The following is a 27,241-nucleotide window of genomic DNA, read 5'->3' as shown; positions in this document are numbered from 1 at the left end:
GGCCTCTTTCTAACTCTTTCCTTGGGCCACTCTGCTCCAGGCAACACTGACCACCGTCATGGTTCCACAGACAGCTCAGGCACACTGCAACCTTACTGCCTCTGCATGGCTGCTCCTGCTGCCTGGACGCTCTCCCCGCGGATCCCCAGATGTCCACGTGGCTCCCTCACCTTCTCCCAGCCTTTGCTCATGTCACCTTCTCAGTGAGCCTATCCTGACTACTTTATTTGAAACTGCAACCTGTCCCTTCCCTACCACCTAGTAATCCTTTTATCCTTTAAAAAAAAAAAAAAGTATCCACCTTAAAAAAAAATTTATCATCCTCTAATATTCTTTTTAATTTACACTGCTTTTGTTTACTATGTCTCTCCCCAACTAGAACGTAAGCTCTACAAGAACAGAGCTCTCTATTCTACTTTCTATATGTCTTACTCCCTCAGTGGCGCTGAGCCCACTGCAGGCATTCGATAAATGCTTGTCAGCGAATGACAGGAAGGCCTCTTAGACCTGCCCAGGTGCTCTGCAGCCCTTCCGGTGCTAAGACCCTTTCACACTGAAGAACTCTGGGCCCCCAGAGCTTCCTGCTACCTGGGAGGGGCACCCTCTTCTGAACATCCCCTCACCTTTGCTCTTCCCAGCCAGGTACCTGCTGGGGCGCCTTCTCCTTGCACAGCCCCATGAGCGGGATAATGCCCACTCTGATGCTCATCCCCAGCACAGGCTGAGCTCAGGCCTCTCACCTGAAAGTCCTCCTCATCCAGGATCTCTTTCCTCCACTTGATCAAGAAAGCTGCACACACGTAGAGATGAAAGTGGGAGAACCCTTCTGGTTCAGACTGGGAAGGGGGTAAAAAACCAGAAAGAGTTAGGTCTCCAAGCCCTGATGAGAAGCTGGCTCCAGCCCTCTCAGACCCATCCTTCTGCACGGGGGGCAAGCAGAGCAGCACCCCCTCCATGGCTGGGTGCACAGAGGCCCTGCCCTCGAGGACAAGGCAGACACAGAGGCAGAAAGGAGGTGGGGAGGACTTCCGAGTGGGTGCAGCAGGCAGGGAGCCGGGTGCCTCAGGGACAGCCTGGCATGTGTTTGTTGAGGGGGAGGTCTTCCCATACCTGGTACGTGTCCCACAGGCGGATGGTGCAGCGCAGGGGAAGCTCTCGCATCAGCAGGTTGTTCATCCAACGGAAGGCAAACTGTAGGTATTCCACCTCGTACCTCCTGAAGTGATTATGTACCTGCTCTAAAACAGAAAGGGTCATTGGCCCCCTGAGCACAACCTAGGGGATCGGACCCTGACTCACATAAACCAAAAAGGCAGCTTCTGTTTCCTTTTTTAATTTGTTTATATAGCTGTGTCGGATCTTCACTGCGTCATGTGGGATCTTTCGTCGTGGCGCTTAGGCTTGGTTGCTCTGTGGCATGAGGGATCTTAGTTCCCTGACCAGGGATTGAACCCATGTCCCTTGCATTCCAAGGCAGATTCTTAACCGTTGGACCACCAGGGAAGTCCCAGTTTCCATTTCTTTTCAGCTCCTCCCCCTGGGGAAGCCAAACCTGCACCTGACTGTCCGGTGTTGGATCCCACCACCTCACAGCACCGCTGCTTGGTTAGCTCAGCCCTGCACGTAGGAGAACTATTTGGACATCCCACAGCGACGTTCTGGGGGCCTTTCTTCCTTTGCAGGGCTGCTCGAGCCATCAAGTGAGGGAGACATAAGGCTCACTTGGCTGCCTGACCTTGTTACACATCACAGAAGGAGACGCAATGGAAAAGAACTGTGTGGGTCACCTTGGCCATCCTCCCACCGGTGAGGATTCCTCTTCAGCATCTCTGACAGATGGCAGCCAGCAGGGACTTAAACAGCCGGGGAAAGAGGTTCACCGACTCCACTCAAGGGCAGCCTCTCCCACTGATTAAGTGATTCACCGGAAAATGCTTCACCACATTCAACAGACACCAGCTCCCCCCGCAACTCCCACCCCATGGTGTGGGCGTGGTGTTCTGGAGCAACCCAAACACACCTGCCCCCTGTTCCATATGGCAGCCCTTCAGATACTGCTTGATAGGATTTGGTTTTTTTTTTTTTTTAATCACTATCCTCCTCAATTTCCTAATCTATAAATGGGGATACTTATTCAAACCTCAGTCAATCTGGGGGCGAATAAAATGAGAAAATAAAAGTGTCTACAACAGCACCCTCATGTGGAAAATATTACAGCTTTTGAGACAGTAACTATCAATAATGGTTATATCTAGGGAGCAGAATTTAAAGAAGGGGAAGGATTTTTACTTTTGGGGTTTTTTTGGAATTGTCTAAATTTTTGCAGTGAGTATTACTTCTATAATTCAAAGCACTAAGACATATACATTTAAAAATACACTATATCCTAACATACTATGCCTTTTTTTTAATCAGATATTTTTGATGGCAGAAGAGGGGGAAAAAAGGCCAGACCAGACAGTGGAAACAACTACAGCACAGGCCCTCTGGAAGCCAGCCCCTGTCAGACAGCTCAGCACTCGCCCCATCCCAGGAGCCAAGCGAGGGAGACAGGAGCGCGGGGTGTGGGCCCGGCATGGCGCTGACCGCTGGGCCAGGCAATGAGGCAGAGAGCTAAAAGCATCCCACATGCAATGCATGGGTAAACAGCAGCAAATAATCAAATAAACTCCAGGGACTGAAACCCTAAGTTGTAAAAGGGAGCTGGAGTGAGTGGAACAAATCAGGGAAGGTTTTCAAGGGAAAAGAATCTGGGAAAGGAGAAAGATATGCAATCTCCATATGAGGGATGGGGGGAGGGAGGGACGAGGAATGCGCTGGTGAAGCAGGAAAATCCATGATGGAAAACCAGTTAATGGGACTGATTAGTTGTGTCGCAACTGATAGAATTAACTGGTGCTGGACATTCCACTTAACAGAAGACCTTGCTGTTAGACCTGTGCGCGATCTGCATGAAACTTAATCTCAGCTTCTCTCCCTGGGCCTCAGGTTCCTCATTAGTCAACAGCAGGGCTTCCTGACTTGCCTTCAGTTCTAACACTCCAGGATCCCATGGTGGGGCCAAAGACTTACTGCAGGGCTCCTGTTCCTCAAAGACATTCTGCTTCAGGAAGCTACAACTCCTGCTCCCCACCCAGACGGGTCACAGGGAGCTATGGGATGTCCTGCTGGGGTATCAGGCATACCTGAGGACCCTGCATCGAGCCCAGAAATCCTGAGTCACATCACAGCGGGAAGGACACAGTCAGACTACAGACTTGATGCTAAAAGCAACAGAGAACACAGGTGGGTTCGGGGCAGAAGCGGGATGTGACCGGAACAGAGCTCTGGAAAGACGGAGGTGTGTGACAGATGTGTGCAAGAGAGACGAGGATGGAGGAGGCGAGTGCTTCTAGGAGGAAGCTGCAGAAACTCAAGCATGGCTGGACCAGAGCTGTGGCTAGGGCCATGAAGAACAAAAGGGTGAATTTGAGGAGAGATGCTGAAGGAGGATTGGCAGAACCTGGTGACCGGAAACAAAGGCGAGAAAAGAAATGTGACCTAACAGCAGAGTTCTCGCCTCACCTTCCCGGTGAGATGTGGAAGGATGTCAGCATTGCCAACAGAACCGAATGAACTGGAAGGGGTCACGGCCAGGACAGGGGCTGAGGAGACACCCCCCACCCACCCAGCACCAGCATAATCACACTCTGTGTGATTCACACTTGTGTCAGAATCACACTGCTAGAGAGTTCTTCCTCTGAACCTACCATCGATCCGACTGACAAGCTCTTCCAGCGCCTTGACCTTCTTCTGGATCCCTGGTTGTGCAAAGGTGTAGTTATCCTGCAAACGACACAGAACTCAGGCCAAGCAGGGAATGTCACACCATCGGGCCACCCCTCCCCCATGGTCACTGAAACATGTTTCAAAGCAGAAGGTGTTTCTCCAGAGCTGCTGCCAGTGTTGTGGGGAACAAAGGAATCTCAGAGAACAGCAGAGTGTGGGGGAAAGGCATGTGCTTTGGAGGCAAACTGCGTGGCTGGGAGCACAGCAGAATGGGGGGACAGGGCCTAATGAGAAAGGCAGAGCAACACGGGGACTCCCCTAGACTCCAGGGGACATTAGACCATTGCCTGTTTTTTTTTTTTTTTTTTTTTGCTGCACAGCACAACTTTCAGGATTTAGTTCCCCAACTAGGGATCAAACCCGTGTCCTCAGGAGTGAAAACACAGAGTCCTAACCACTGGGCTGCCAGGGAAGTCGTCTAGGATCACTGCCTTTTGAAAGCTGTAAAACTAATGAATGAAGTAAAGATGGATGGACCGAAAGGGGGGGAGCCATGCTGGGGCCGGAGTTCGGAGGCTGTCTGATCCAGAAGAGCAACAAGGAACCCAAAGGGAGCCCCAAGCAGGGCATCCCGAAAGGGCAGAGTCGCTCACCTGGATCCCGTCCAGCAGCTTGCTCATGCACCAAAAGCTGTCGGCTTCTATGCTTCGCAGCATGTCCTGAGACAAATTGGTCACATCAAAGTTCTCCACATCCTCTTCTGTAAAACAAAAGGTGAAGAAAGTCCAGAGGTTTTCTCTAAAAAAATGGATAGAGAAAGACAGAGTCTAGTATCTTCAACGGGGTCCTTAAGGCCCAGAGGGAGCCAGGCTCATGTGAGGCCAAGGAACAGGGGCCTGCCCACCACCGTCCCCTTGCCAGGTAGGCAGGAGTGTCCCAGGAAGGCGCTCGAGAATCTCATGACAACACTGCACAGGCCATTTCTCACACCGGGTTGGCTGGGTCCAACACATCTTTCTCTTCCACTGCATTTTTCATTTAGTTTGAGGAAAAAAAAAAACAAAAAAACTTCAGGCTTCATGTTCAATGAGCTATATCCAGCCCCCTGGAGGCAGTCTGGAAAAATTCTTTCATTTCAGAAATTCAGTAAACTAACACACTCACTCTTACAGGCAGTGAGAACAACTGGGATCAGGGAACCCCGACAGGTCCTTTTAAAGACAGAATCCCCCCGTTCTGACCAGGCAGACCCAGGGCCTCAAGCCTCAGAAGTGAGGATGAGTTGTGTGAAGGAAGATGGCCCAAACCCATGAAAGCTTCCAGGATTTCATCTCAACCAAGCTGGCAGTTATCAAGCTGGGTTCTGCAAAAACCTCCATCCTATAGGATACTCAAGTTAAAAAGGTTCCATGGACAAACACAGCAGAGAAACGCTGCATTATATATCCTCATCTTGGAGACTCATAAAAGGATTCGAGAAGTTATTAGGAATTCTGCATTAAGAAAATCTCCTTCATCTGGCTTACTCAGCACTCCCCCAGTTTCTTTAGCCTTGGCAGCTCTTTTAAAGAGGCCTGCCTATGAGCGAGTCTTGGAAACCCCACACTAAGTGACAAGAGTGAGAGGTTGTCCAACTGGTCTGAGATGCAAGAAGGAAGAACACAGGAGTCTTCTAGAAGAAGGAATGTGTGATGTTCCCTTCCTGCAGGAGACAAGGTGGACAAGACAGGCCACCTCAAGCCACAGGCCCCTTGCATGCCCATCAGAGGCCACACACGGAGACGTTCGGGCCCTTGCGCTCTGTGTCAAAGGCAGCCTCTCTCCTTGGAGCCCTGTTTGAAAACACCATGTTCACTGCAGACCCTGGTGCCGCAGAGACACAGGTATATGACAGAATGTATTTAGAATCCAGACCTTTCCTTTATGAGAATTATCACTCTATCGAGACTTACAACTGGACCTTCTCAGGATGTTGTGGAACAACTCTCCGATTCTCATCCTATATAACAGTGTTTTTCTAATGGACCTCAAGGGCTGTAAAAACGCTTTTGGGGAGGGCGGGGTGCTTTTTCAGAAAAAGTATGAGCCTGGCAACAGTGTAAAAACTCCACAGTTAATACAAGTAAAGCGCCGACAACAGACCCTGGCACACGGTAGGCATGATATAGTTAATTTTAGGTGGGGTTTATTAGGAATTTGTAATGACATGGGGAAGCATGTCACAGCGTTGAGGGAGAGGAGTAAAGTACAAAGTTATTTATGGTTTATTCTCAACTACTGTACATACAATATTTACGTGTCTGTATAAGCACAGAGGAAAAACAAAATATATCACAAGGGTTTACAGTGCTTATTCCCAAGGTAGTATGGATAAAGAATTTTTATTTTCTTTAAGCCTTACTATTCAAAATTTCTACAGTAAATATAACTTTTGGTCAAGAAAAAATGCACATGATTCTAGCAAAAAGGAGCTACCATGGACTACACCTGCCTTTTACTACCAAAAAGAGAACAAGATTTTGTAAAACACTAAGCCTGCAGAAATGAAGACTTCAGATAATATACAAAGGTCTATTTGAGAAACCACACAAAAAATCCTTCCACGAAATACCATCTTTCTTTTTTTTCTAACTTAACCATTTATGTAGTGGGTGTTTTGCCAGAGTGGGGGGTGACCAGATGTATACTATTAATTTAATCAAGTGATACTGGGCTCCAAGACCCAGTTCAGAATCTTCCTTTTTCTTTTTGCTTCATCTCACATTTCTAAGATCCTTCTGTGTTGCTGTTCAGACCTCCAGTTCACTGACCCACACAGGCCATCACCTCTTTACCTATCTGTTTCCCACCAAGGATGGATACCCAGGGGCCCCCAATACCCACTACCACAAATAATGGCTGGAGGAACCACACGAGAACTGCTGTGGGCCAAAGGACCTAACCACGGGTACCAGCAGACCACTCTCCAGGAGCAGACTCCCAGCAGTGCGCTAGGGAACCACGTGGACTCTCCCCTTTAGTGAGTGTGGCGGATCACACTAACCAGCCTGAGCAGTAGCTTCCTTCCTCTGAAAGAAGAAAAAAAATGAAGCCCGTAAGAAAGGCTCAAGATAAAAGCTCTCCCACTATTTGTACGTGTTTCACAAATGAAGATCCTGAGCTCCACGATAATCTGAAGGGTCTTGTCCTACCTGGGCATTTCGGAACACTGCAGCAGAAATGTCACTGGAAATGGGAACCACGCACAGCAGAGTAACTGGGAGAGAGCGCCAGGCTCCCTGAGTACGATGGGGAGCAGGCTGCCACATGAGCCCCAGTGACCTGCGGCCTTTTTGTCAGACAGAACAGTCAGCGGTCAGGAGCATAGACTCTGAAGCCAGATTGTGCAGCTAAAATCCTGGCCCTGTCACAAGCTCTGTGACTCTGGGCAAATGACTTTGCTTCCTGAGCCTCAACGCCTCCTCTCTGAAGGAGGTAACATCCTACCACCAGTGGGGCACATTGTAAGGATTAAACAAGTCAATACATGAAAAGTACGAACAGTGCCTGGGATAAAATAAGCATTACCCAAATGTTAAGTATTACTGTTATTAAAGCCTCTGTTATTTTAGATCTCTGCTATTTGCAGCCAAACCTAACCTAATTCCAAACGTACCTTAAAAATAAAAGACAAATTTCAAAGCTTTCCATTTCTACCTCTGGCTCTTAAGGAAGAAAATCGAAAAACATGAGGTTCAAGTTGATAAGAACCTGCTCTCAGTAACTGTGCAGTTCCCAACCTTAGCTGTCCTCGGGAGAAGGGGGTCAACAGGGGACGCTGAACCCTCTCTTGGGGCCTTGAGAACTGGGAGCTGTCCTTTGCCCATGTTCTGCCCTCACGCCCCACCTGCCTGTTAGCTCTTGGCTTTCACAGACAGCAGGGGAGCTCACCAGCACTTCAGAGAGTGGGAAGAGGGTTTAGTTCTAGTGTTCTGCCTGCTGGGACGATAAAATTCACACATTCAGTCAAAAACTGTGAGCTAAGTGCACCAGCAAAAAGCAGCAGAGAAAGGGAGGCCCACATGCTCTCGGGAAGGGCTTCATTCAGCATCAACAGTCTGTTCAGAAGGATCATTAAACATCCCACTTGAGAAAACTCAACATATAATTGAAGCTGGAATGGGAGCCACGCCAGCAATGCCGTCTCAGATGAGGGCAGCGTCTCTGGTTGTCATTATGGAGCATTCAGCAGCCAGAACTCGGACTGGAGGGAATGAGATTTTTAAGGGATATTTTATGGCTGTTTTAAGCGGCAAAGCATCCAAAAAGAGGAAACCCAACAGCTCTTTATAAAAATCGAATTGCCCACTCTAGGCTTGATAAGAACATGCTGTCAAGCCCAGCGTTATTACCCGATAAATGTACCTGAGTGGTGGCCCCAGTCAAGTGTTCATTTTTCTCAGAACTCCAGATCTCGGGCCTAAAACTAGCCTCACCTGTGCCTCAAACACTCCCCAACAGCTTCGGGAAGAACTGGTTTTACTAAAACTGGAAAGAGTAACTTGTCCACTCAGTGCTCGAGGCATTTCCCAGAAAGCATCTGTGATCACAGGACAATTGCTAGATTTTGTGATCTGTTGGGTAGGAATCAACCAGCCCAACCCGCAGACACAAGGAGATTCAAGGCACCAGACTACAGACAGCCCTTCTATTTTCCAAAGCCTCTGGCTTACCTGATTCCTGTCTGTTTTTTTTCAACTGGACTTATGAGAAGAGCTTACATAATATTTTCTGACCACAAAAGTAAACTGCTTGAGAAAAGGAAAAAAATAAATCTTTTCAGCCATACATCTAAAGAACCTCATAAAACAGGAATTAAATCTTTCATCCAGAAAAACACAGTTTTAAGAAGAGTTCCAAGGAATTCATCCAATCACCTGAATGTAATAATTTTAAAGGGGTTCAGTGCTATAGAAACTTGTTGGGTATTACTCATCTGGCATTTTTCAGGCAAGTATCTGTGACAAGGCCACCAGAGCCAAGTATGGACAAGGCGGAGGGACCCCTCGGTTAAACCCAGCAAAGTCAAACCACTTGACAAAGAAAGGACAGTGAGGAGAGGGAAGAGGTTTCTACAGAGCAGAAACCCACAGGAGCAGGTGGGTCTGTTTCAGGAGAACCCTGTTTCAGACTGTGAGAGGAGAAACGCTATTTCTAAGACAGAGAAGCAGCTGACAATAGAGCCCTCTCCAACACAGTGCCGGTCAATTAACGCAGAACCATCTCTGGCCATCCACTGCTCAGCATGAGGCACCTGGCTAAAACGAATTTTAAAAACCAACACACCACCAAACCGACTCTACTTTTCTGAGGTTCTTGTATTACTTCTACTTTTATTTAATGAACACTAATGGCTGCTGCTTATTTAACTTATATCCAAAGTACATTATGAGAAACACTGGGCTGGAAGAAGCACAAGCTGGAATCAAGATTGCCAGGAGAAATATCAATAACCTCAGATATGCAGATGATACCACCCTTATGGCAGAAAGTTAAGAGAAGAGGAGAGTGAAAAAGTTGGCTTAAAGCTCAACATTCAGAAAACAAACATCATGGCATCTGGTCCCATCACTTCATGGCAAACAGATGGGGAAACAGTGGAAACACTGTCAGATTTTATTTTTGGGGGCTACAAAATCACTGCAGATGGTGACTGCAGCCATGAAATTAAAAGACACTTAATCCTTGGAAGGAAAGTTATGACCAACCTAGATAGTACATTCAAAAGCAGAGACATTACTTTGCCAACAAAGGTCCGTCTAGTCAAGGCTATGGTTTTTCCAGTAGTCATGTATGGATGTTTGAGTTGGACTGTGAAGAAGGCTGAGTGCCGAAGAATTGATGCTTTTGAACTGTGGTGTTGGAGAAGACTCTTGAGAGTCCCTTGGACTGCAAGGAGATCCAACCAGTCCATTCTAAAGGAGATCAGCCCTGGGTGTTCTTTGGAAGGAATGATGCTAAAGCTGAAACTCCAGTACTTTGGCCACCTCATGCGAAGAGTTGACTCATTGGAAAAGACTCTGATGCTGGGAGGGATTGGGGGCAGGAGGAAAAGGGGACAACAGAGGATAAGATGGCTGGATGGCATCACCGACTCGATGGACGTGAGTTTGAGTGAACTCCGGGAGATGGTGATGGACAGGGAGGCCTGGCGTGCTGCGATTCATGGGGTCGCAAAGAGTCGGACACGACTGAGCGACTGAACTGAACTGAACTGAACTGAACTGAATGGCTGCTGGTTAAATCAGCCTCTTGATGCCTGGATTACAGGAACCCAAACTGCATGAGTATTCATGTTAGAGGGGCAAGGGAGGGGGCAGGTCCAGCACACACTTCACCTTCATCTTCTAGGACCTGCCCAAAGACCACCCACAGAGCCAGGCAGCACGTCCCCGAGACTCTTGTATGCCACAGGCCCTGGGAAGTCCAGGGTTTGGACTCGTGGTCAGCTGCCCACAGGTTCCTCATCTAGGCTCAAACATCTTGACTATGTTGGCTACCTCAATTTCTCCTGTCATGGTGTCTCATTTATGCTTCGGTCAGATAAAAGAGACAGCAAGTGCACACGTCACCTGGCTCACTGCCAGGGAGATGGCAAGCCACAGTTTGCCCTTGGAGAGCTTACCTCTACATGGGAGGAAATCCAGCCCTGGACATCCCACCAAACTCTCACACTGCTCTCAACTGCCCACTGAAAGTAACCCTGCTCAGCACTCTGACTGGGCGTCTCCACATATGTCTGTTGCTGGAAAGAGCCTCAAATTTCTTAGCACATACAAGGCTGCTTCGTCTATGAAGACGGGGCCAGGAGGCACCTTGAGGAAAGGGGTAAAGTGCCAGACACGATGAGGGCTAAAAATTCAGCATCAGCCCCACTCCCCAGGTCCCTCCAAACCCAGAGCAGGAGAATGAAAAGTGGAATATTCTTTTCTAATGACTCAATTTATATAAAGTTTAGAGACAGGCAAAACTAACTGAGGTGTCAGCAGTCAGTAAAACATCCATAGTTGCCCTTGTGTGTGTGAGAAGGACTATATGCTTTTATTTTCTGTGAATAAACATCTAGAAGGATAGGCAGGGATTTCTGTCCACTTTGTTTATGGTCATATCCCCTGTGACTAGAGCAGTGCCTGGTATGGTGTAAGAATCAATAAGTAACTGCTGAATAAGTGATGATGCTCCATCTCTATCCCTTACGAAAAAGAGAGAAGAACTTTTGGCTAAATCAGCACAGTATCAAAATGCTGTGATTCACTGCCCTCCAGTGGCCAAGGCCAGCAAAGCTGTACTATTTCCTGAATATCTTAAACCACTATGAAATTTTCATTCTCTCATTCGTTCAGTGCTAAAGAATCTGCCTGCCAATGCAGGAGACACTAGAGACACGGGTTTGATCCCCGGGTTTGATCCCCAGGTTGGGAAGATCCCCTGGAGTAGGGAATGGCAACTCGCTCCAGTATTCCTCCCTGGAAAGTCCATGGACAGAGAAGCCTGGCGGGCTATAGTCCATGGGGCTGCAGTCAGTCAGCACTCACTCTTCATCTAGACACATGTGGAATTTATGGACACCAAAATGAAAGCACTGGGAATGTTAAGATGTTTCAAATAGTCTCTGGCCTCAAAGAATCATAAAGACCAGTGGCAGATGGCAGGACGGAACACACAGTAGCTGGTGTCCTAGAGCCCTTCAAAGGGGAAATGCATAGTTATGGAGAGAGTGCCGCTGGGAGGTGGTGGGAGGAGGGAGGGAGGAGGTCTCAGGGCAGGCTTCCAGGAGGAAGGGGAGCCTTAAGGAATGCACATGGATTAGCCCAGGGATAAAGAAGTGGTACAGGACAAGGCTTTAGGTTAAAGACGTCAGTTTTGGATTTCTGCCTTTAAGAGGTGAGGCAGAAGCAGAGGACACAAGGCCTTGCACAGCAAGCTACAGAATGTGGACTTTTTCGTCTGTGCTGTGTGGCTTGTGGGGATCTTGGTTCCCTAACCAGGGACTGAACCCAGGCCATGGCAGTGAAAGCCTAGAGTCCTAACCACTAGGCCACCATGGAACTCCCAGGAATCTGGACATTTTAAACTGTAGGTGATGAGATGCTAGTGAAGGGATTTAAGCAGGGGGCTGAACAGGCAGGTCTGTGTTTAAATGGTGTGAAAGATGGTTTTGAAGGGGATAAAAACCAGAGATGGGAAAACATACTTGGCCATTTCAGCAATCCAGGCCTGAGCTAGAATAGTCATAGGAGGAATGGAGAGAGAAAGCGATTCAAGAAATAGTTAGAACATGAAACCATCAGAGCTTTGTAACTGATCGGATATGAAAGAATGAGAAAAAAGAATTATTAATACAAACAAGTCTTAGCATTTTTGGGCTTCCCAGGCAGCACTAGTGGTGAAGAACCTGCCTGCCAATGCAGGAGACATGAGAAATACGCGTTTGGTCCCTGGGTGGGGAAGATCCCCTGGAGTAGGAAATGGCAACCCACTCTAGTATTCTTGCCTGGAAAATTCCAAGGATTGAGTCTGGCAGGCTATAGTCCATGGGGTTGCAAAGAGTCGGACACGACTGACTATGCACGCACACACGTAGCATTTCTGACTTAAGAGACAGGAAATGTTGGTGACTGAGAGAAAAGGGTGGCTGGGCATAGGGAGAAGAGGAATTAGTCAAATGCTGAGTTTGAGGAGCCAAAGGATAGCAAAGATGTTGTTGTCCATAAATAGCTACTACCACTTCCTCCTCGATGAAAGGACCCTTAAGGGTACTGGTCACCTGGGATAGACTGTTTTCCAGGCTCACCTGCCGATGGGAAACGCCGTTAAGTCTAAATTCAGATGAGAGATTCAAAACCAAGTGTTACGTACTTGGGAAGTGTCTTCCAATGGAAAGAGTATGTCTTTCTTCCTTTCCCTCTCCATACTGGCTAGAATATAGATGTGATGGCTAGAGAACAAGCAGCTATCTTGGATCATGAGTAGGAAAACACACACTGAGAATGGCAGGACAACAGAGAGAGGCTGAATCCCTAATATCATGGAGCCTTGGACTGCTCACCTCCTGACTTTTAATGTGGGAGAAATAAACTTTTCTCTCTTGCTTACAGTACTGGTACTTGGGGCTCCCTGTCAAAGTAGCCAAGCTAATCCAAATCGGTCATTTATGACATGTCATTGTTGTTCAGTCACTAAGTCATGTCTGACTCTTTGTGACCCCATGAACTATATGGCACATCAGGCTTCCCTATTTCCCAGAGTTTGCTCAAACTCATGTCCATTGAGTGATGCCATCCAACTTTCTCATCTTCTGCCGCCCCCTTCTCTGGCCCTCAACCTTTCCCAGCATCAGGGTCTTTTCCAATGAGATGGTTCTTCGCATCAGGTGGCCAAAGTACTGGAGCTTCAGCTTCAGCATCAGTCCTTCCAATGCATATTCAGGACTGAGTTTCTTTAGGATGGACTGGTTGGATCTCCTTGCAGTCCACGGGACTCTCAAGAGTCTCCTCCAACACCACAGTTCGGCCTTCTTTATGGTCCAATACTTAACATCTGTACATAACTCCTAGATTAACTACAGCTTTGAGTTCTGTGGGCAAAGTGATATCTCTACTTTTTAATACGCTATCCAGGTTTGTCATGGCTTTTCTTCCAAGGAGCAAGGATCTTTCAATTTTGTGGCTGCAGTCACCATCCACAGTGATTGTGGAGCCCAAGAAAAATAAAATCTGTTACTTTTTCCACTTTATCTCCATCTATTTGTCATGAAGTGATGGGACTGGATGCCATGATCTTAGTTTTTTGAATGTTGAATTTTAAACCAGTTTTTTTCACTCTCCTATTCCGCCCTCATCAAGAGGCTCTTTAGTTCCTCTTTGCTTTCTGCCATTAGGGTGGTATCATCTGCACATCTGAGGTTATTGATATTTCTCCCAGTAATCTTGATTCCAGCTGTGAGTCTTCCAGCCCAGCATTTTGCATGATATATTCTGCATAGAAGTTAAATAAGCAGGGTGATAATATATAGCCTAGTTGTACTCCTTTCCCAATTTTGAACCAGTCTGCCGATCCACGTCTGGTTCTAACTGCTGCTTCTTGACCTGAATACAAGTTTCTCAGGAGACAGGTAAGGTGGTCTGGTATTTCCAGCTCTTTAAGAATTTTCCACAGTTTGTTGTGATCCACATAGTCACAGGGTTTAGTATAGACAATGAAGCAGATGTTTATTTGGAATCCCCTTGCTTTTTCTATGTTCCAATAGATGCTGGCAATTTGATCTCTGGTTCCTCTGCGTTTTCTAAATCCAGCTTGTACATCTGGAAGTCCTCAGTTCACGTACTGTTGAAGACTAGCTTGAAGGGTTTTGAGCGTTACCTGTGACATATCTGAGCATAAATGTCATGCAGGGAACATGCGTCAGAGATTTTAAGACTTCCCTTCTGGGACTTCAATTGCTACTGTGCTTCTTAGTAAAACCGGAAATGAAAATCCTGCTATACTACCTCATGCAGAGGAGAAGGGGGAGAGTTATTCGTTACTGTTTCATTTTGCAATGAAAGAAATCACCAGGCATTGCTCTTCTTTTGAAAATAGGACATGTCATGGATCCCTCTCTTCCAGACAACTCCTCATTCAGAACACAGTTGCTGTTATGCAGCTTATTTTGGTAATGACTATATTATCAATTACATTATATTCTGAATTAGATCAATACTGCCATCTAAGTCCGAAAGGATTTGAGAGAGTCCGGAGGTATTTCACTGTCTCAGGGGTCACAGTCGGGAGACTGTGTTTCCCCGAGGGTGAGCCTCCAGCACTATCACCGCTGGGCCCAGACACAGCCGGCTTATCCACAGAGGACCCACTTCAACGAGCTTCGAGTTTCGGCAAAAAAAAAAAAAAAGGCGGGAACTGAGGGGGAGTGGGCGCTAAGTTAGGTACAGAAAAATTCTCTCAACAGAGGGCAGTCACCGGATCTCCCCATTTTCAGCTATTTACAACAAACATGATATGAAGCAAGCTCAGGTGCTACTTTATAAAAGTAATGGAGAATAGGGACTTCCCTTGTGGTCCAGTGGTTAAAAATCTGCCTTTCAACGCAGGGGATGAGCATGATCCCTGGTCAGGGAGCTAAGATTCCACGTGTTGCGGGCAACTAAGCCCGTGCGCCTCAGCTATGGAGCCTGTGTGCTCTAGAGCCTGATGCGGCAAAAAATAAATAAATACATACTTTCAAAAATGTTTTTTAAAAGTAATAGAGAACAGATAGTGGAGGAGATAGGAGACAGGCCAAACAAGGTCCTGTGGGTCCCACAGCTCTACTAGGGGACATCCTCTGTGCTACAGCTCAGGGAGATGAGGCGGTGGGCGAGGCTGCCTGGGGACACCTGCCTGGGATGACAAGGCCACCGGCCTGGCCTGTTCCCCGGGTGAAGGATCCCAGAGGCCTCCCGTAGTAGGGACAGTCATAACAAAACTCTTTTCACAGCAGCTGCCTTCCTCGGATACGGCACTATTACAGAAAGGGAGCAAAGCAGCATTGTTACTCAGACAAGAGAACTGTTCTTGGAGGCCACAAACAATGTTGAGTCTGTGTTCAGGAAAGGCCTTGAGGCTGGAGAGAAGTCTGTATGCCTTGTTTCTTTGAAGCTTAATTTATATCCAGCAACTGATGAACCAATAAATAAAATGTGGTATGTTCATACAATGGAATACTTATTTGACCATAAAAAGGAGCGAAGCACTGACACAGGCTACAACCTGGATGAATCTCAAGAGCAAGCTAAATAAGAGAAACTAGACACAAAAGATACACATATCACAGGATTCCATTTTTATGAAATGTCCAGAAAAGGCAAATAATAGAGGCAGAAAGTAAGAGCAGGTAGGAATAGAGGGGGTGGGGGGGCTTGGTACTGATGGATATAGGGTACAGAGTTTCTTTTGGGGTTGATGAAAATGTTCTAAAATTGACTGTGGTGATGGTTATAAACTCTATAAATATACTAAAAATTACTGAATTGTACATGTTAAATGGGTGAATTATATATGAATGACATCTCAGTAAGCTGCTATCAAAGAAACCCCACAAAACTAATTTGTAAAATTACTGCACCTCCAATAAAAATTCTTCTTACTTCCTGAAGTAGGTAGGTTCCCTATTTCCTGAACCTGGCAAGTTTATCCGGAAGAAGAGTCAAGACAATCTTTTAAAAAGGATGATGAAAGAGACCAGCCCTGAAATAATAATAAAACACCCTCTAAAGCTCAAATATCCAAGTTGTGTGGTACATGCATAGTACACGTGTGTGTGTGTGCACGCGCACGCGCGCGTGCGCACGCTCATTCGTGTCTGACTCTTTGTGACCCCATGGACTGCAGCCCGTCAGCTGTCCATGGAATTTTTCAGGCAAGAATATCGGAGTGGGTTGCAATTTCCTACTCCAGGGGGTCTTCCTGACTCAGGGATTGAACCTGAATCTTTTGAGTCTCCTGCTTTGGCAGGCAGATTCTTTACCACTGAGCCACCTGGGAAGATGCATAGAAATGGAGATAAATGGAATAGAAATAAGCAAAACCATGTAAATAAAGGAATTTATACTATATTATGAAGAGAGATTTCACACCAGTGAAGAAAGTATGTACTACATATAAACAGTGATAAATAATGAAGTATCCAGTTGGAATAATAACTTTAAATATCAACCCCACTGTAAAAGAAAATAAATTTTACGAATAGAATTTAAAAATCTAAATGTAAAATCAGAGCCACAAGAGTACTAAAAGAAAACATGGAAGAGTATCTTTGTAACATTGAGGTGGGGAAGGTAAAACTTCCTAAGCAATATACGAAATCTAGAAACCACAGAGGAGGAGGTATTTCCTTTGTGTCCTGCTTTGCAATGACCTACTTCTTTGTGAGCCCCTCAAGTCCCCACTAGATGGGATGCTCCACAAGGAGGAGCACACCTGTTACCTTACTCACTCTATCCTCTGGCATAGAGTAGGAGCTCAATAAACACCTGAATGGACACCTAAATCTGAATGGGCAGATTTGACTACATAAAAATTAGGAAAAAAAAACAAATTAGGAAGAGCTATATAAGGAGACATAATAAAAGCTGAAAAAATAGATGATGGTCTGGGAGAGAAAAAAATACTAGGTTGAACCATAAAGAATTCCCATGGAGTGGGTGTGTCAAAAAAGGTTGAATACTAGCAACACACAGCAGATGAAAAATGAGTATATCTAATCCACATAAAGCTCTTAAAAAACGAGAACAACAGAAGAAAAAAAAAAAGTGTAAATATCTGAACAAGCAGATGACAAAAGAAACAAACGCTAATACACAAAAGAAAAGATAAACCACCTCGCTGATGAGTAACTGGCAATAAAACTGAAACACAAACCGCGGTTTGTCTGCCAGACTGGTGAAACACAATTAGACTTGCTAACAAGGATGTGAAGAAAAGCGCACCTAAGCATCAGTGGCTGGAGCACAAGATGCCATAAGCCTCTCTGCAGTGTAAGGCAGTAGTATCTATTTGGCCTGCTTTTAGGACTAGCAGTTTCACTTCTATGGATGCTCTTTCAGAAAATCATGTATTTCAAGACAAAGGATAAGAAAATATGCATAAGGATATTCATTAAAATGTTATCTATAATGGCTAAAAATTATAGATCACTTAAATGCCCTACTATAAAAGAACTGTTCACTACACTATAGTAAAGCTAAATGAAAATAGATGGAATTGCTGAAAATGACGACAAAGACCTGTATGTCTGAACCTGGAAAGCTGGCCAGATACTTGTGAGTGAAAGCAAGAAAGACTGAGAAGAGTATGGATAGTCCGATTCTATTTTTCTGGGCAAAACAAAGAAAAATAACACATGGAGGTCTGTTCTCACACAGGAAAAGGGTTGGAAAAATACACATCAAAGGGTGTTATCTCTTGTGGTGGAGGGTAGGGGTGAGGTAACAACACTTCTTTATTGTTTTGATCTTGTTTTTTAAACAAGCAAGTACTTCTACTGTAATCTGTTGCTTATTTTGGTTTTTTGTTTGAGGCAAGGAGTAACAAGAAATCTGCTTTGCAGCAGAGAATGGAGAAGATCCATCTAGACTGTGACGCCACCAAGTCATATAAAGAGCACAAGTGAAAGTGAAAGCCGCTCAGTCGTGTCTGACTCTGCGACCCATGGACGATGGAGCCCATGGGGGTCTCCAGGCCAGGATACTGGAGTGGGTCACCTTTCCCTTCTCCAGATCTTCCCAACCCAGGGATGGAACCCACGTCTCCAGGAATGCAGGTGGATTCTTTACCGCTGGGCCTCCAGGGAACCCCAAAGAGCACAAGCATTCAGGTCAAAAGATGGAGGTTTGAGTTCGGGAAGCTCATTAAATCTCTGTCTTCGATTTCTCACTTGTAAAATGGGTTTATATATCTACTTTAAAGAGATACTGGGGGTTACTAAAGGAAATAAGGTCAAAGTACTTTGCAAATGGTCAAGTGTTTTAAAAATTATGGTAATATTACTGGTTGGCATGGCAAAGTCCCAGTTTGAAAACTGGGAAAATAAGAAAGATGGATGGGAATTGATAGATTGAGACTTAAGAGACATATCAACAAACCAGTAGAATGTGTGGACCTGATCTGAACCTTGATTCAAACAAAATGTTAAATATATTTATGGGAATCTAGAAAATTTGAATACTGCTGTATATCAGACTATATTAAGGAACTATTATAACTTCTTAGACATAATAATTACATTGTGGCTGTGAGTTTCTTTAATCATGATCTTCAACTGACACATATGGAAATATTTATGGATGAAATTATACATTGCTTTACATTGAGATCTGCTTACTCACAAAGATAAGCGAGTAAAGAATTGACAGAGGTGTGAAGTTGGGTGGCAAGTGCATGAGGATTTATGGTATTATTTTTTTCTACTTTTACATATGTTTAGAAATGTAACATAATTAAAACTTTCATAAAACATGAATGGGCCTAGCTAGGAAATGCTTTCCTAGCTCTGGGAGGAGGTACCAAAGACCCATCTGAAGGCTGCTGCAGAGGTGAGGCTGACTGCAGCCTTACTCAGAAAGGCCTCCTTGCTGAGGAGGGGCAGAGAAGCCCACACTGTGCTGTGTAAATGCTGTGGGCGAGCAATGGTCAGCAGGTGGGGCTGACAAAGCAAACACCCAGATCAGAATGCAGTCATATCGATCAGAGAAAGGCGCAGTGCACGGTGGGGCTGACGGTGTTAGGGTAGTAACGGGATGGATGCCTACAGAAGGTGGAGGAGAATCGGGGACAAAAAGAACAAATGACAGCTCACAAGATAATTAACAGCCAACTAGAACCGCAGCTGCTGAGGATTTCCTAAACTGGCATAATAACTGGCTGCATGCCAGCACTTAGATCTCAAATGTAGATTAATGAATGGATTAATAATATCTTCCTGGGCTCAACCTTGGGCTCCCCTGCTGGTTCAGTGGTAAGGACTCCATCCGCCAATGCAGGAGACTTGGGTTCAATTGCTGGGTCGGGAAGATTCCCTGGAGAAGGAAATGGCAACCCACTCCAGTAGAAAATCCCATGGACAGAAGAGACTGGTGAGCTACAATCCATGGGGTCACAAAGGAGTCCGGACACGACTTAGCAACTAAACGACGACGACAAGGCTCATCCTTTAATACCATTTCAGAAAAGAACTCCTGCAAGAATCAAATCCCAAAGCATCAGCTGCACTGCTCTTTATAATTAAGTTAAACACACAGAATGAAGGCACTTGCAAAAACTGATCAATTGATAAGGGGGGAAAATAAAAGTTCTCCAGCAAAAGCTTTATTTATATGCTTTTGCTTAAGGTCACTTAACAGTGTGGACAAGAGTGTGACTTTCCACCCTTACTCCCAGTTCTGCCCTGGTTGCTGTCACTTAAGGGAAACAAGGAATGACATTATTTGGTTGCCTTCTTTTTCGAGTCATAAAAACAAAACAAAACAAAAGCTGCCTCATGAAAGACCAAAACACCATCCCTTTGGTCCCACCGGAAAACCTGCAAGGGAAGGATCAAGTGAGACATCTCTCATGCCCCCCACTCCAAGGGGCTCCACGCCAGCCCCTTCTCATGACTGACCTACCCTCTGCGATGGCATCATCTCATTACCTACCACCCCCAGGGCCTGAAGAGAAGGGTTCTAGTCCCAGCCCTGCCACTAATGAGGCAAGAAAAGGGGCAGAGGAGACGGATAGTTTCCTAACATCCTTTCCCACGTTCTGATTCCCACATGAACTTCTCTTTGACTGACTAAGAGAACAAAAACATCAGGCCATATGACAGATGGGTTTTCCTGTGACTCTTGAAGCACAAGTGTTAGGGAAATTAAACAGTCCTGTTTGGCTTCAGAAACAAAGCAGAGCAGGCCTCTGACCTTGCGTCTATCCTGCCTGGACACAGCCCTGACTGCTTGCTGTGAGTGCAAGCCTGGCAGCACCAGAGATAAGATAGGGGCTGAATTTTGAGACTGTTGAGCCCATGGAAGGGGTCTGGCCAACCAAGCCCCAGGCTTAATGACATTCCAAGTTTTACATGACAAAACAAACAGCATTAAAATGAAATAAGAGCTGCAATTTGTTCACAGATTGATGATATCAGTTTGCATCCTGGGATTATAAGCAGAACCCCAAACTGCAATTTTTGAAGTCTCACCGTGGAGGGGATATGCTGCCTGGACCTTTGCCAAATTGGGACTCCAGATGTGCTGTGACACAAGATTTCCAGGGCTGTTTGAGTTTATGGATGTTGGTCAAAACTCAATTTGATGATGTATCCTCTGCTGTTTCTATTTCTCTTTTCTTTTAATGTTAGAATATTGAAAGTAAGTGACATAATTCTCTAATAAATATTGAGAGTGAAAGGCACTCAGTCATGTCCGACTCTTTGCAACCTCATGGACTATACAGTTCATGGAATTCTCCAGGCCAGAATACTGGAGTGGGTAACCGTTCCCTTCTCCAGGGGATCTTCCCAACCCAGGGATTGAACCCAGGCCTCCCTCATTGCAGGCAGATTCTTTACCAGCTGAAACACCAGGGAAGCCCAAGAATACTGGTGTAGGTAGCCTAACCCTTCTCCAGGGGATCTTCCCACCCCAGGAATCAAACCAGGGTCTCCTGCATTGCAGGCGGAATCTTTACCAGCTGAGCTACCAGGGAAGCCTAATAAATACTGATATTGTTTATTTGAATATAACGAGTGGCTTCTTTTGTTAACAAATCCTTTGAACCTGAGACAAAATTGAAAACTTTCTTCAAAACAACAAGAGATGAAGGGAATCTTAATCCAACAGGAGAAGCAGAGAATCCTCAATGCCTTTTGAGACTGCCTGATTCAGGCGTGGCCAGAGTAGCTCTTACAGAGCTGGCACTGTAAGAAAACCTAACTGCCAGGGACTTCCTTGATGGTCCAGCGGTTAAGAATCTACCTGCCACTGGAGGGGACATGCATTTGATTCCTGGTCCTGGAAGATTCCACGTGCCATGGGGCAACTCAGCCCATGAGCCACAACTGCTGAGCCTGCGCTCTAGAGCCCACGAGCCGCATGCTGAGTCCACACGCCACAACTACTGAAGCCCCTCGTGCTCGAGAGCCCGTGCTCTGCAACAACACAAGCTTCTGAAGTGAGAAGCCTGTGCAGCGCAACTGGACAGTAGCCCCACTTGCTGCAATGAGAGAAAGCGCACAAGCAGCAATGCAGGCCCAGTGCAGCCATAAATTAATGAACTTTTTAAAAAGAACCATCTTCCTTATAAAAAAAAAAAAGTGACAAGAACCCAGTGAGGTAAGGGGTGAAGAAAGAAGTGGGAGAAACCAAGGTCCTGGAGCTCTCCTTGGCCCATTTCATCACCTCCCACGTGAGCTGGAACCTGGCACCACCCTGCCTCCTCTGCAGGCCCGTACCCTGTTCTAAGATACGGCATGAGAACTAAAACATGGAAGCCTGATGTATAATCTGAAATTCCAGCTTTCACAGATGAGGGCCTGTGTTACAGCCAAGTTCAAAATAATCCTAAAAGAACCTCAGATAAAACATCAAACCATCTGTTTATGGTGGAACATAAATATGTCAACTTGGCCGTTCTTGTGGCAAAGCAGGTCTTTTAGGTGAGATCTGTGACCATCTCGAGGGATAAATTCCAGGCTGCTGTTGCTGTTAAAACAGGTTCAGCTGTGTATTCTAAAGCCACTATCTCTTTTTTTAGCAAGATGTGCCCACTGGCTGCACTCTTGGGAAAAACAAATAGACCACAGATAAAAAAAGAGCAATAGCTTGCTCAACTTGGTACTCATGCTTCTTACCCACATATTCTGAGAGGAAGACGACAAAGAACGGAGTGACCAGGTCATTAATTCCCTGGACATACCCACTGGCAGGGTGTCGGATGGCCCAAATAAATAGAATTCTTTCGAAGATCTAGGAAAATGAGAAAGAAAGATGTCAGGACATTAAATCATGAGGATACTCTCCCTCCCTCTGTTTACCGCCCTCACAATTTAACTCAGCACTGCTGCAGAATTTGTAGGAAAAATTTAAAAATTACTGTGGGACAAAGGAAGTCTGTAAATACAGAAAGTTTTGAAGATACAAATTGCTTTTAACAGGGGTTAGTAAAGAATCCATCCACCAATGCAGGAAATGCAGGTTCGATCCCTGGGTTGGGAAGATCCCCTGGAGAAGGGAATGGCAACCCACTCCAGTATTCTTGCCTGGGAAATCCCATGGGCAGAGGAGCCTGCGAGGCTATAGTCTATGGGGTTGCTAAAGAGTCGGATATGACTTAGCAACTAAAAAACAACAACAACAACAGGTACTTCTTGCCCTTTACTTCTCTTTCTAGTATCTAGTCATCGTGATATGAATTTGGCAAACAGAAAGGAGAGTGACATGGGTGGCTTAGGGAAAGGGTTGCTATGGATGTCATTAATTCAGGCCACCGTGCTCATTTGTAGATGCTGTTTCTCTATTTCCAGGAGCAAGATATCGGAATATCTAAGTTCTGATACATTTTCCAAATCTCTTTTGCTCATTACAGTACATAGAGAGGAAATCTCTTCTCTACCACACTCTTCTTTCTCTCTGCTGAGACGGAAAGAAATCTAGATCTGGATTTACTTCTAACCCAGCCTGACTAGGAACCAGTGACAGACAATAATACATGCAGGAAGTCGTCTCACATATCAGGATGCAACCCGGACGTTCGCTGGGGATAGGAAGTCAAATGAACCAAATCCTACAGCTGGGAAAGCCTCTGTGGTTAAGTATATTAGCCACAAGAAGCCAGAGGCTTAGTCTGGAGAGAAAGAAAAGACCCTTAGGATCCCTTTACAGAGTCCCGACCGTTCCTTTCTCTTACCCTCCTGTCCGCTTTCACTAGACACTCAGGGCTTCCTGTCTCCTCTCAGCCTGCTGGCACCCATCCTGGCTTCAGCCTGCTGACCACAGCTCCTGGGCCCAACACATCCCTCAGACTGGCTCTAACTGGACTGTCTCCTGTCTCTGGAGCACACCAGAGGGATGACAGAGGTGACAATCACCACGTGCAGGGGGGACAGGAAATGTGGGGGCCTCCACCACACCTGTACTCTGCGGAGCCCCATCAGTCAGCTCTACAGGCAGACTAAAGAGGCCTCCCGGAGGTCAGGCGCAAGGGAGCAAAAACATCCCAAGGAGAAAAGTGAAAAAGAGATGGTTGTATGGTTTTGGAGTTGGTTAGCTAGTGTAGGAGAAACGTGGAGAATCTAGCGACACAACAAAGGATGTTTCCCAGCCCAAATCCCGTGCTGAGTCTGCCTTCTAGCTGGCCAAGCCAGCCGACAAAGACTCCCATCGTCAACACTCCTGTCCTAGCAGGCAGTGTGACCACGGCCCTGTCTGGAAGGAGCTGGCCTCTCTGCCTCCCCTAGAGGGGCCTGCTTGCTCCCTGGGGCTGAGGGGAAGGGCGTGGCATCCTCATCTGAGTCAGGCCCAACATTCCAATGGGGCCCCTCTGACATTCTTTCCTCTGCTGCTAAACGCCCTCCTCCCTCCCTTGAAACTAGGGCTCAAGCTAGACCCACCATGTTCAGGAAGCTCTCAAGAGTTCCCTGCCCACTGTCTCCTCACACCTCCAGTGGCCTGTGTCTGACTGGATGTCTCTATCAGAAGCTCCTCCAGGTCAGCCCTTCTGAAGGACTTATCAGCGCTTCTATTTCAAACTATCAGTTCCTCGTAAATACACACATCCCTGGTGAGTAAGGGCAGGGAAGCTAGCCATTCAGAAGCAGGAGACCTGCAGTAATCCCTCTCTAGTAAGGACGGGACAAGCAGACATACTCACGCCATGCAAGTGGAAATGCTAAAGAGATGGAAATGGAAGAGCACCACGCCTGATGACTTGGGGAGACCATGGAGTCTTCACTACAGAAAAAGTCTGGGACAAGCCTCTCTACCTCTGAGACGCCTCTGCTACTAGTGTGGGTAATTCTCACTCTTCTCAAGTATCTTTCAGGTTTGTAAAGCAAGTCTCTCAATATTCAGTGTTACTTAATTCTCTGCTCCCTGGCTGGCAATTTATTCTGTTTATGATGACTGTAATCTCCTAGATGGAAAGGTGATTCAAGGAAAACTGGAAAGATCGCAGTTTGAGTTTCTTTCTCTGTATGCCGGTTCCACTGCCTGGAGAATTCTTTTAAACGAAGTACTTTGCCCTATCTCCGAATTTAAAGGAAGCAGGCACAGGTGAAAGATCTGAACATCTTCAAGTTAAAATGAGGAATAAGTAGGGCTGAGCCAAGGGAAACTGAAAGGGAGACACAAAGATACCCTGAGTGGGTTTCTACCTTCCTTTGAGCTGATTCTTACAGGCAAAACAATGGCATGACCCTCAAAACCTTCTTTACGCTACTGCTAAGGTATGAGGGATCCCGTCATTAGACACATCTACATTTAAACAGAATTGTGAATATAAAGTCAAAAAGAAATTATTTTGAGCATTTAAAATCACATTCTTTACTATGAGGATGAGTGAAAACGTAATTCAAAAAGCACTTCCACCCAGAGTCCCAGCTACTATTAAGTTGTAAAGGAAATCCCTAATCTCGAGGAGTTTATACTTCTTGCTTGGTCAAAACGTAACAGCCCCACTGAAACCTTTCAAGTGCTTCGCTAACTGCTAAACTGTTAGGTCTCAACGTATCACTACTAATTTGACTTCTGGGTATGTATCTGAAAAGAATTTAAAATAGGGACTCAGATACTTGCGCACCCGCATTCACAGCAGCACTGCTCACAATACCCAGAAGGTAGAAGCAACCCCAGTGGCCGCTGACAAACAGCAGACCAACAGTGTCTCACATACATATAATAGAACAGAAGTTCGTTTTCAAAAGGAAGGAAATTATGACAACATCAACGAACCTCGAAGGTATTATGCTAAGTGAAATAAGCCAGTCACAAAGGGACAATTACTGTGTGATGCCATTTATCTGACATACCTAGAATAGTCAGAAAAACATCTATTTCTGCTTTATTGACTATGCCAAAACCTTTGACTGTGTGGATCATAATAAACTGTGGAAAATTCTGAAAGAGATGGGAATACCAGACCACCTGACCTGCCTCTTGAGAAAACTGTATGCAGGTCAGGAAGCAAGAGTTAGAACTAGCCATGGAACAACAGACTGGTTCCAAATAGGAAAAGGAATACGTCAAGGCTATATATTGTCACCCTGCTTATTTAACTTCTATGCAGAGTACATCATGAGAAATGCTGGGCTGGAAGAAGCATAAGCTGGAATCAAGATTGCCCGGAGACATATCAATAACCTCAGATATGCAGATGACACCACCCTTATGGCAGAAAGTGAAGAGGAACTAAAAAGCCTCTTGATGAAAGTTAAAGAGGAGAGTGGAAAAAGTTGGCTTAAAGCTCGACATTCAGAAAACGAAGATCATGGCATCTGGTCCCATCACTTCATGGGAAACAGATGGGGAAACAGTGGAAACACTGTCAGATTTTATTTTTGGGGGCTACAAAATCACTGCAGATGGTGACTGCAGCCATGAAATTAAAAGACGCTTACTCCTTGGAAGAAAAGTTATGACCAACCTAGATAGCATATTCAAAAGCAGAGACATTACTTTGCCAACAAAGGTCCATCTAGTCAAGGCTATGGTTTTTCCAGTGGTCATGTATGGATGTGAGAGTTGGACTGTGAAGAAAGCTGAGTGCTGAAGAATTGATGCTTTTGAAGTGTGGTGTTGGAGAAGACTCTTGAGAGTCCCTTGGACGGCAAGGAAATCCAACCAGTCCATCCTAAAGGAGATCAGTCCTGGGTGTTCTTTGGAAGGAATGATGCTAAAGCTGAAACTCCAGTACTTTGGCCACCTCATGCGAAGAGCTGACTCATTGGAAAAGACTCTGATGCTGGGAGGGATTGGGGGCAGGAGGAAAAGGGGATGACAGAGGATGAGATGGCTGGATGGCATCACCGACTCGATGGACATGAGTTTGAGTGAACTCTGGGAGATGGTGATGGACAGGGAGGCCTGGCATGCTGCGATTCATGGGGTCACAAAGAGTTGGACACGACTGAGCAACTGAAGTGAACCGAACTGAGAATATTCAAACTCATAGACACAGGAAGTAGAATGGCAGCTGCTGGGGAATGGAAAATTATTGCCTCATGGGTACATAGCTTCAGTTTGGGAAAATGAAAAAGTGTGTAGAGATGAATGATGGTGATGACTTAACAACAATATGAATGTACTTAATGCCACCGAACTATATGCTTATAAATGGCTACAACAGTAAATTTTATGTTATATATTGTTACCACACACACACAAATCACTACTCCCAGCTTTATCAAGTACAGCAAACACAGGACTAGGAATTCTAGCAGCTTCCAGTCTTCACTCAGTCACCAGATGGACTCTGAGTCTGGGCAAGTCCCTTAACCCCTCAAAGCACTACTCAACCCACAGGTTTGTTACGAGGATCGAATGAGAACCCACAAGAAAGTACTCTGAAAAACCAAAGCTCCATCTGCGAACACAAGGTACCATCATGATTAGCCATAAACCTGCCCGAGGTTGGAGGCGGGGGCAAGCACTCACCCACACGGACAGTGCTGCAGAGGTGTGTGGGGGTTGGGGGAGGGCCGACAGTGTTAAGCAATTCTCTCACCTCCTGTACAAGAGGCTGCTGGAACAATGGAATGAGAGGATTCGTCCTTGGAATGTCAATGTGAATCTGAAAAAGAGAAGCCGTTATCCAAAAACACAAATGCCAGTTCGTTCTTTTGAGAAGTTATTTTCTTAGGATTTGGGAATCAAAGGGAGTAAGAATGAGAGTCAAATTTTATCTTTAGAAAGAACTTTAGAAGGCTTTA

The 27,241-nt window shown here is 45.7% G+C and overlaps 1 protein-coding gene across 1 annotated transcript in view; it reads right to left on the bottom strand.

The window, feature by feature from the left end:
• The window catches only part of TBC1D22B (TBC1 domain family member 22B), a 74,079-nt gene that overhangs the window by 13,920 nt on the left and 32,918 nt on the right, over nucleotides 1-27,241 (bottom strand). Inside the window, exons 7-12 of the mRNA XM_061398048.1 lie at nucleotides 27,037-27,102; nucleotides 22,169-22,283; nucleotides 4,422-4,528; nucleotides 3,750-3,825; nucleotides 1,111-1,238; nucleotides 741-836 (exon numbers count right to left, since the gene is read on the bottom strand). Of these exons, the coding sequence (XP_061254032.1) occupies nucleotides 741-836; nucleotides 1,111-1,238; nucleotides 3,750-3,825; nucleotides 4,422-4,528; nucleotides 22,169-22,283; nucleotides 27,037-27,102 (588 nt within the window). The remainder of the gene's footprint in view (nucleotides 1-740; nucleotides 837-1,110; nucleotides 1,239-3,749; nucleotides 3,826-4,421; nucleotides 4,529-22,168; nucleotides 22,284-27,036; nucleotides 27,103-27,241) is intronic.

This window comes from Bos javanicus, chromosome 23, assembly GCF_032452875.1.
Source record: "Bos javanicus breed banteng chromosome 23, ARS-OSU_banteng_1.0, whole genome shotgun sequence".
Taxonomy (NCBI): Eukaryota; Metazoa; Chordata; class Mammalia; order Artiodactyla; family Bovidae; genus Bos; species Bos javanicus.
This window is presented reverse-complemented; position numbering and strand designations above follow the sequence as displayed.